An 11,207-nucleotide genomic window follows, 5' to 3' on the forward strand; every position below is an offset into this window, starting at 1 on the left:
CAATATGTGCAGCTCAGCGTGAAGTCTTTTCAGGGTTTGTGGACAGAAAAATCAACCTAGCAACCAGTAAAAATAATCCAACTGCTTTCCACAATTAGTTTCCAATTGCTTAGTTAGTCCTTTATATAGCAGTCAGTTAAAAAGCTTTCCCTTGATTGCCCAACAGGAAAGAAAAATATAAAGGTCAGGATCAAGACTAGAAGGAGGGACTCTCAATGAGGATTTAACACACACACCCTAAAGTATTTATTTTCTCTCTGCCTTTCCCTAAACTTGTAGTATGGACAAGTTTGTTTTTCACATGGAATTTAAACTGAGATTCCTAATGCAGCATCGAAGCCCATCTCAGGAGCTCACTGTCATGGTCAAAGTAGCTCAGTTCATGAAGAATCAGAACACAAGGACAGACCTCAGGTAAAAGGGGACTGTAGCTATAGGCAAAGGCAAGCTTTTGAGTCTGGTATTCCTGGGGATCTCTCAAAAAAGGGTGAGACAGTTCAACCCATTAAACTTCATTTATGTACATTAACATACTCTCTGGATGGAGGAGAAGTGAGGGGGAAGGTCACTGCCTTTCCCATCCCCTGCCCAGCCCTCACACCCCCTCCACCAGTGAGGGGGGGACTGGCTGGTGCTATGTGCCTCTCCCCCCCCCCATGCCCCACTTAGAAATGTGGCTGCCCCACCTAACAAGGAAGGCTGGTAACAGGGCTGGCAACTGAGGCTGGTGGGACAGTGCCCCATTATTTATTTATTTATTTTATTAGATTTATAAACTGCCCTTCCTCCCAGTAGGAACCCTAATAGATCTATTGCTCTAATAAATGGGCCTCCACAGTTTAAATGTATGGTGTGGATGTGAAACCAGCTTCTTTTGTTGAGTAAATAGGTCTAGCCAGGTCTAAGTAATCCCTTTGTTATGTAAGCATGGGCCAAGCGATGTCACAGCAACAAAATAACTGGAGACAATTGCAGAAGGTTATCAGAAGGGGGCACATCTTTTTCATGCCCCCTCCCCCCCAGCTGGAGGTGGTGTCATCAAGGTGTCTGTATGTTTGAAAGAGAACTGGCAGTCCTGGAATGGTGAGTGAAAGAGGTGCAAAGGTCTGACTTGCTGTCTTTGAGAATCCAAACCTATGGCACTGGGGATTTCCTAGAAGCCTCATGAGCGAGCAGGATCTGTTGGAGTGTGAGTGTTGTGAACCTTCCATCCTACACTTAGTCTTTATGTATGTGTAAATAAAACATATCACAGAAACAGCGTGTCTAGTGACCTTCATTCCAAGGAAGTTAACTCGGGTTGTGTGCAGCAACCCTTCTAACCTTTCACTGTTTGGAGATAATGGTACATAAAACATTTACATCCCCCCTTACATTTTTTCAAAAAGGTTGCTACTACCAGTTAAAGCAACAAAAATATAAGCAGTGGTGCCTGCCATTGGGGTCACTGTTAACAGTGAGGGCAACAGTGCATTCCACCTCTGATACGGAGTGGCCTAGCCTTCACTGAGAGGATTCCTGCTCAGGATGTGGGGAGAGATTATTTTTCTGCACACACCTCATCCATCATTATAACTGGTATGTAATGAAGTATGATAGGTCGTCAGAAGTTTATGGAACAGCTGCAGTAGCTTGGCTTTAAAAAGAAGTAGAAGTTAATCTTGCTGGTGATTTGGAATCAAAACACTGTCAGGTGCCTTAAAGATCATCTTGTATGGCAGCAGAATGCACTACTGGTATAATAAACAGTGGAAAGAAAAACTAAAATAATGGTTGTGGTTAACTAACGGGTTGGACAGGATCTTTATACATAAGCCGCTTTGATTACACTGCTGATTGGAATCTAATTGGAATATACCTTAAATGTAAGCTTGATCTCATTACCTTTTCACATACGGCTGTTGCATTTTTTAGTCAGCTGGTGTTGACTCTAGCCTTGGGTACCATATGCCAAGATAGTTGGGTGAGTGCCAATCTCAAGCATAGAATCCCTCACTGTGTGGCTTTTTGCACTTGGTTGTAAGAGTAGTTTGTCACTACAATGTGGACAAAAAATTGTCCACATACATTTCTGCACATATTGTGAGCATTATAGAACTGATTTAGCACATGGAATGCAACACAGACTGATTCAAAAATGTGAATTCTGTCTGCACAGAGAGTAGCCAACATGGTGCCTTCCAGATGTTGTGGACTACAACTCCCAACATTCCTGAACCATTAGCTAGTGATGGCTAAGGTTAATGGGAGGTCTAATGTCATCATGAGGTCTAATGATATAATAAATATTGAGGGCACCATGTTGACTAACCCTGAGCTAGACTTACCCTCAGTCCTTACCTAGTACAGTTGCATCTTTGACAAAGGCCACATCTCCTCCTCCAGATTTCAGACACCTGGAAGAACAAGCAGAGGAGGAAGTATTAGAACAATGATACATTTCTGTCCTTTACTACGCTTGCACCAACCTTCTGCATGTCCAAAGAAACTGAAAGAGAGGACAGCATACAAGCTACTATTGTTGAATTTTGTTCAGTGCCAAGAGAACACAGAAGTGATATGGTCCTGGAGAACTTAAAACTTGTATTACACAGATAGCCAGTGTGGCAAAGTGGTTAGTGTGTTGGACTATGACCTAGAAAACCAGGGTTCAGATCCCCAGTCGGCCATGAAGCTCACTGGGTGACCTTGGGTCAGTCACTGCCTCTCAGTCTAACCAACCCTATGAGAATAAAATGGAGAGGGGGAGAACCATGTATGCCATCTTGAGCTCCCTGGTGGAAAGGCAGGATATAAATGCAAGAATAAAATAAATAAAAATAAAACATGGAGGGTCTCAGGAATAAGCAAGCATTGGAAACAGATAGTAAGAATGTGGAAGAATATGTAAGGTGATGCACAGATGGTTCCTGAAAGGCTTTCCTGAAGAAGGGGGTTTCCAAGGATAGACTTAAAGAAGGTGGGAATCAAACACTGCAAGTTCTGCAATTTGTTACTGGCATCTGTTGGATATAATTTCCTTTCCATTCTGTGAAACTCTGTTTTCTTTTCTTTTATTGAATGCATTTGCTTCTTTGAAAAATGGAAGCAAGCGAGCCTACCCATAGTAATGTCTAGCTGTTTTGGAAACATTTCATTTTGTTTTTTCATTCTTAGGAGAACTGATTGTTTTTATTTCTTTAGAAAGCTCCCTCTCTCCTGGACTAGAATGCACAGCTGGCCAGATAAATATATATATACATATACATGGAGGGAGATTTTTGTCAGGATCAGGACTGGAAAGGGAAGAGATAAAATTCTGCTGCCACACACTGCATTCCTGATGAAAATACACACACACACACACACACTTTCACCCTAGTGTTAAGTAAAAACAAATTCCCCAGCATAGTTGCTAACTACACAATAAAATTGTGAGAGTTGCTGAAAGATGACGTACTTGGGTACAGATAGCCTCTCTCTCTGGAGATCATGTATGAAGGTATCTGTTGCATGATAAGGAGCATATATGCAGCTTGCCTCCACTTAAGCTGTACCTGTATATTTCTATCACAAAAACACCATATATTTCCAATGGTTCTCCTCCAAAGGAATTCAAGCCCAGGTTAGGATGCCCCCAGGATATCTTACTGTTCAAGGAAGTGGAGAGTATAACATCATTCCTTCAATTGTCCAGAAAGGCTTTCAGGTTGCATTTTTATATTGTTACATCAGAGCATTATTCATTTTATAAAGGAACTAGTTCTAGTTCAAGTTCATGTCCAAAAAGGAATGAATTCCAGTTCACATTCCTCCCTTTACAAAGTTATGTTATGTTAAGGTTTATTTCTAGGCTGCCTTTTGACCAAAAAGGCCCCCAAGGCAGCTTACACACAAATAGAAAAGCACAAATACAAAATACAAATAAAAACAACACAATTTACAAAAATTCAAGCCAACAAAATCCTAGCATTTCTAAAAAGCAACCATATGCTAGTTCAGTTCTCATTCAGCTCACAACTAAATTGAAGTTCATCCAAACGAGCCTTGGCCAAAAAAAAAAAAAGTCAGCATTCAGAATATTACAAGCTGCTGTGCTGAAGGATAGAATATTGTTAAGAAGACTAAGAAAACATCAGAAAGCACACACAGCAGAGTGTGAAGTGTTTAATTTTTCCCAACAATAATAAGCTCAAAGGCCGATGAGTGTAAAGAATTTAAAAAAGGACATGTAAGTGAATGAACTTGAAAATGAACTAGAAATTGTTCACATTTCTACCCCAAGATGAACTTAATTCACATTCTGCAATTATGCGAACTACAATCAGGTGTAGTTCAGAGTTTTTTGAACAAATTTAGTGAACTGTGTTAAACCGGACAAGTTCATTCCAAGCAGTGTTATTTTCAGAAATTATATTCCACCGTTCAGGGCAAAACCATATTTCTCATATTATAGTTATGAAGCACCTGAATGTACAAGGACTACCCCCCTCCCAAACAAACCCTATGGGAAAATGCATGCTACTTACTCTAAAGCTCCAGTATATCCAGCATAGGGATCATTCCGGGAACATTTTTCAGCACCTTTTCCAGCACATAAGCGGCACAGATTTGGCTCATCTTTGGCACCTGGGACACAGCTGCCTGAGAAAAACCTGGCTACAGCTGTAAAAGAAAAACACATACAGGTAAGTCATTGGCAGGCCCCTTCTTAAATTGCGTTCTTTTAGTTTGTATCAGGGATGGCTCAACCACACAAATCTCTCAAATGTTGCCTTGGAATGCCAATTGTTTTCAAGGGTAGCACTCACCCTTTGGTAAATAGCAGATGTAACACAAAGGATCCCCATGACGTCACAGAATGTGCGGGGACACAAACCTTGGCTCATATGCAGATGCAATAGTTGCATGCAAGATGAGACAGGCACCCAGGAAGCCTCTGCAATGTTGGAAGGCAGGGTGAAGAACCTTTTTCAGCCCAAGGTCCACATTCTGCCTTGGCTCACCTTTTGGGGGTCACATGCCAGAAGCCAATACAAAAAGTGGATGGGATCCAAGTTACCCTATCCTCTCTCATACACAAAGACACACACACACTCATTTATGTACACACATACATTCATGGACATCCACACACAAACATACACATGGAACACAAGGGATTGCACAGCACACTTCTCAAATCATGCTCTGCAGCCACTTGGGAAAATAAAATGTATTTGGCTAGCCCTGGCTTTTATACTTGGTACATGTGAACAGTGGTTATGTGGGAGGGATGTACACGGAGCAATCTACTTCAATAAGGGGCTGGATGCAGACATTTCTAGAGAGCATGCATTAGGGGTGGGGAACTTCAGGTCCAGGGCTGAATGTGGCCCACCAAGACTCTCTACCCGGCCCTTGGGACACTCCCCCCAAGCAACACCCCCTCTCCTGGGGCCACATCCCTCACCTGCCCTGCTCTGCATCCTCTGAATGCTCTTGTCTGGCTAAAATGTGTCTCTTTAGCCTTGTTTGCTTGCCTAGATGATAGATGTATGTGATGTGCGTGTATGTGTAAATCTTTTGGCTGGCTGGAATGTATCCTACTGTACAAGATAAAAGTCACATGTGTGGCTCCGCCCAGTTTTGCCTGTGTCCCCCAGAAAGCTGCCCTCAATGAAATGTGGCCCTTGAGCTTAAAAAGGTTCCCCACCTCTAGGGTATATGAACCCATCTGTACATATCTCCCACCACTTTCATGCAACTGATGGAGTAGGCTGTGGCCTACAAAACTCACCACACACTCACACATATAGAGAGCTCACCAAATTGTTTCCCAGGTGTCACAGCATGTTTTGCCTTTATGTTGCTGCTGCAGATTAACCCAGCAACCAGAATTTGTCAGAAGGTCAGATGACCAATGGCCTTTTTCCTGCCGATTCTTGCTCATTTCATATCAGTATCATTGCTCTTTTCCCCCTGCTGCCTCTTACCTTTCTCTATAGGTTCCGTTTCTGCTCCAGCCCATTCTATAAAGCCATGAGCCACCAGCCTCCCCATTGGAATATTCCAGCCTGCAGATCTGCCCAAGCCAGTATGGCAAGATTTCTTCCCTTTGAGATCACTAAGGGAAGAGACTGTGCCTTTCTTCACAACAGCCACAGCATAGTAACTGGTAACAGAGTCTCCTGACAGGGAGAAAGGGAGACAGAGAGATGGCAAATTTATATCTGCGTAGCAACAAAGAGCTTTCCAGCTTCTCCCTCCCTCTGGAGATTATCCTCTCCTAGTGACTCTTGTCTACTCAGACGACAAACACCTCACTAGGGTGCTCCTGGTTAGATTATGTCATTTATTTATTTAAACACTTGCAGACCGCACTTTCATTAAAAAGACACAACATAAAAACCCACCTTTACAATAAAATCAATAAAAGTGTCAATAAATCCTGGTTGGTAGAAAGAAATGCACGCTTCACAGGTCTGTCTGAATAATACAGTATTTGGAAGGTGTCTAAAAGAAGGCACGGATGATTCCTGCCGGACCTTTACTGGCAAGGAGTTCCACAGGACATGGCCTGCTACCAGTGGAAGCTGATGGCTCCATGCCAGTGGAGCAGTGGAATCCACTCCAGAGGAATTCACTCCAAACTTTCAAGGAACTGTTCAAGGTGTTCAGGAGGAGGGAGATTTGGCTTGCATTTTAATGCAAACCTACTTAACTCACACTTCCCAAAGCAATGCCCAAAGTGAAATGCAACTTTCCTTCAAAATTTGCACTTGTCCAAATTTTGCAATTCAGTTCTCCAACCAAACAAATGTATACAAAAATGTGTATATTGAGGAAAGGTGTATATAAAATGCATATATTACTAAAAATAACATACAAAAATGAATTATATGGGGGGGATGGCTTGCAAAGTGTGTATATTAAGCAAAACTGCATACAAAAAGATGTGCATTAGGAGAAATGCACACAAGATGCTGATGAACTTTCATGAGAACTTTAAAAAAAAGCAATCTGATGGAGAAATATGGAGAACTGAATTGAAGACTAAAAAACTGAAACTGGGGAAAAAACAAAATTGGCAGATTTATCCATCCCTAGCATTCGACCACATGCTTTGCATGCATGAGTTCAATCCCTAACAGCCCCAGGTAAACATATCAGAGAAAACTGCTGCTCTAGGCCTTGGAGAGCCACTGCCAGCCATAGCAGACCAAGCTAGGCTAGAATGACCTGTGGTCTGACTCAGTATGAAACAGCTTATGTTACTGCCCCTCCCCTGTTGTTTTTCCTGCTTTTGTCAGTTCAGTTCATGTTATCACTTGCTGCATATACACAACTAGCATCCCTTTATGCCACTGGCCAATCTTTATGAATTCTCAGAATCAGCTCTGTCCAAATTTACCTCCTGTACTTGTGCCATAAACTTCAGCTACAATTGGCTTCAGGTTATGAGGGCTGAGGCCTGCTTCAAAAACAAGACCACCGTCAAGGGTGATGGCATCTGCCTCGGAGTGCTGAAATCACACAAGAGTAGACAAATGAGAAGTAGAGTACACTGAAACTCCTCCTCCCCCTCTTGGACATAAAAATGGCATGAATGAAAGGAGCTAGAAACACAATTGCACCGTCAGTCACTTGTAGAACCAGAAAGTGACAAAACTCCCTTCTATTTTTCACAGTGCCAGAGTCAGAAAGGAGCAACAGAGCTATCTTAAACGGAGATTCTGGCCCAGGAGATAAATAGGGACTTTCTTCAGTGGTCTAGTTGCCTTTAGATTGTCACTGGACCAATATTTTATTGTTTTAACCACTAAAACCATTTTCTGCCAAGTAAACAAATATTGAGGTCTGAAAAGCCAGTATACAGATAAAAGACTATTTTACTATTAATTTCACTCAAGTTCTATCAGTTTTTTCCCATAATCTCATGGATTCTGTCAGCTACGTCTATGATTTGCCAGAACGTTCCAAATTCTCTCCCTGATCTCCCAAATTCTATCCCATGCCCCCTCCTAGCTCTCTCTTCTGGCCCTACACAGGGCAACAGTAACTTTGAAATAAACCTTCTTCTGCATGGTTGACAGATGCACCAGTGAAAGTTTAGCTTGTTTTGCACACCAAACTCAGGGAAGTCCTTCAGCATTCAGGTCTGGTTTCCACCAGTTACTTACTGCAATGGCCTCTATGCACTCATGGGGAGCAGTCTTCTTCACACAGTTTAACTGTGGCACACCCACAGATGGATTGGCACTTAAGCATTCCTGCACCCTTTGACACTTGGCCTGCTCAGGGGGCGATATTGTGCACCATTTTACAGGAGAAGCTGCAAAACACAATGCTGTGGAGAAAATGAAGAAGCGGAAGTGATGTGAAATCATGGGCCTCACAAACAACATTGCCTTGTCTGAATTTGAAGCCCTCCTTGATATATTTACAGGCAATGGGCTTTTTTCCCATTTGCATCGTTGCCCAATACCATGATCAACACAGGAAGATTTGCTCACTAGTTTTGTGTTATTCCACCCTTTCCCAACCTGGTACCCTCCAAATGTTTTGGACTACAACTCTCATCAGCCCCAATCAGCATGGCCAGTGGTCAAGGAGTTGTAGTCCAAAATATCTGTGGGGCACCAGGTTGTGGAAGGCTGTATTAGACCAGCATTTAGACTTCGCCTTTACACTATCAAGGCAGGATCTTAAAGTTTCTGAGCTGCTACTAGATGCCTGTATCAGATACACATCCTTGAATTGCTGGTGCTTTGGTGTCTATGTAGATGAGATTTTTCTCTAGCCACTGCACCTTTAAGTTACCTTCTATAGTGTCCATCAGAACTCTGTGACTTAACAAATAGACAAGAGTCTGTTTACTGGTACCAGGTCTTGCACTGCATAATGCTTAGTGAGCAGTATCATACTGGCCCCAAGACAAAGAAAAGCTAAGCTGTTTACAGGAATGTATCAATATTTGTTTAGTATAATGTTGTGACATTTAAGGGCAGTTCATCCTTTCAGTCAGTTGTAGTAATTGTGTGTTTTGTTGTTCATCCTCTGATGAATTCCAGCTGTGCGGTCACAAGCAAAACCAGAGATATCATATTCTGGAATCTGGACAGGTTGTTTTCGCACCCTCAGTCACAAATGTTCAAAGGCCTGCAATCATGGTCCAGCAGAGTCGTCACATGGACATATATTAAATGCCAATTGAAGCTTCCCTTTTGGATTGAAAGCAATTTCCGTGGGGGGGGGGGTTCATTGGGACCACAAAATGGGGGCAAATATGTGTGCATGTCGGAAACATCCCCACAGTACCAATCCTAATTGTCCCTCCTTCCAACACTAGGCAAATTTATTGCAATCATGCAATTAGCATCAGTTTGAGTTTAGCCCTAACTGGAGGAGGGACTGCAGCTCACTTGTAGGGCACATGCTTTGCACACAGGAGACCCCCAGATTCAATCTCTGGCACCTCTAGGTAGGGCTGAAAAATACCCTGGAGAGCTGCTGTCGGTATAAACAATACTAAGCTAGATGGACCCAAAGGTCTGATAGGTAGAAAGCCTAATTAGCATCCGTCAGGAAGTTCTAGAGCACAAGTCCTATTGAACTGACTGGGATCTGCACATATCTTCATACAGATTTCATTCATTTCATTAGGACCTGAGAATTACAGCACTGTAGAGGCCCATTAACTTAGAATGAAACTATAGTTTACATGCAAACATGGGGCTCCCAACCGGTTTGCTTTGTAACGCTATGCAGCAGTTGAGGGGATTTGCCAGGGAGAATCAGCTGTCAGGAGGAGGGTGTTAAACCCTTTTCCTGACCTGCCAATTTCCCCCTGCAACAACCCTCCCTCAAGCTATTTTACCCCATTTTTCCTTAGCTGAAAGACAGTTGGGAGGTATGTGCAAGGAAAAATGGGTAGGCACAGGAGGACCTAGCCAGTCTATCTCCCACAACCACCACTTCTTCTTTTACCTTCAAAAGTCGCATTACCTTGTCAAGTGTGGGTTTGGATGGAATCAGGCATTTCACAGAGGAACGTGCAATTTCCACCCTAATTTCCCCTCGTCAAAACCCTGCATCACTTTGGAGTTAATCATGGTACTGTTGCCCGTTCTGGAGGAGAGAGTTGCTTACCCAAAATATTATCCATCAATCCCTATCTTGTTCGCCGTACCTAACACAAGCTTAAATAACCATATATTTATAGCTAAACACTGTTTCAATAGCTAAGAAAGAGACTTTGGCTTAAAGTTTAGCATATGTTTAAATTTAAGCTTGTTCATCAGTTACAAGGACACATCCACACCATACACTTAAAGCACATGGCTTCCCCAAAGAATTCTGGGAAGCTTTGTTTATCCCTCACAGAGCTATAATTCCCAACAAACTGCAGTTCCCAGGATTCTTTGGGGGAAGCCATGTACTTTAAATGTATGGTGTGTCTGTGACACAAACGAGAGCAGATGTTTGAAGGTCAGCGGGGATTTTGGACCCAGCCCTCAACAAAAAGGGGAAACTGCTGTGAACTTTCCAGGGTTTTTTGCCATCTCAGATGAGGATGTTGTTTGCCACAAGGCACTATTTGAAAGGCTTGTAGCTCAATGACTCTGTTTTATAAAAGAAAAGGAGTGCCACAAATAATGGTGGCACTATTTTAAAAGGTTTGTCTTTCTCCAAGAGGTGGAAAGACTGGCTCTAATGCCACCTGGCAGCCCCTGAAGTTCCTTTGACTTGTGAATATCTGCAAGCCTGCATTCACTTACCCAGCAGCCCAATGGACAGCGTGGCTTGGAGGACAAGCTTCATTTTTTGTTCCCTTGGAGGCTTTCAGAGAGTTGTTGCAGAGGTGTCTGTCACAGATGGCTCCCACAGCATCTGTGAAGGCTTTTGACTCAGCAGCCTTGCCTTTTTATAGAGAGAGTGGACTCTGCAGTGTTAGCAGAAGCAGTGACCCAACTGTGTTTGTCCTTCCTTGTTTCCCAATAGCTCCTGCCCCCGCCTCCATCCAGTTCATTTGCAAGAAAAAAAATCACTTTGGCACTGAATTCACAGAGTTTTGCATGGATGGCAAGAGGCAAAAGGGATTGAGAGGCTTCAAATGGGAAATCCCCCTGTCATTTTAATTCCTCCTGTACTTGAAATACAGACTACAATCCAATACATGTCTACTCAGAAATAAGCTCCATTGGGTTCAATGGGACTTACTCCAAGGTACGTATGTGTTGGATTGC

The 11,207-nt window shown here is 42.8% G+C and overlaps 1 protein-coding gene across 1 annotated transcript in view; it reads right to left on the minus strand.

The window, feature by feature from the left end:
• LOC133389269 (ovotransferrin-like) overlaps nt 1-10,868 on the minus strand; it is a 30,583-nt gene extending 19,715 nt beyond the window's left edge. The window contains exons 1-6 of the mRNA XM_061636598.1: nt 10,740-10,868; nt 8,142-8,308; nt 7,373-7,484; nt 5,955-6,149; nt 4,509-4,644; nt 2,341-2,396 (exon numbers count right to left, since the gene is read on the minus strand). Of these exons, the coding sequence (XP_061492582.1) occupies nt 2,341-2,396; nt 4,509-4,644; nt 5,955-6,149; nt 7,373-7,484; nt 8,142-8,308; nt 10,740-10,782 (709 nt within the window). The 5' untranslated portion in view covers nt 10,783-10,868. The remainder of the gene's footprint in view (nt 1-2,340; nt 2,397-4,508; nt 4,645-5,954; nt 6,150-7,372; nt 7,485-8,141; nt 8,309-10,739) is intronic.
• Between the last annotated feature and the right edge of the window lie 339 nt (nt 10,869-11,207).

This window comes from Rhineura floridana, chromosome 7 (genome assembly GCF_030035675.1).
Source record: "Rhineura floridana isolate rRhiFlo1 chromosome 7, rRhiFlo1.hap2, whole genome shotgun sequence".
NCBI classification, from domain to species: Eukaryota; Metazoa; Chordata; class Lepidosauria; order Squamata; family Rhineuridae; genus Rhineura; species Rhineura floridana.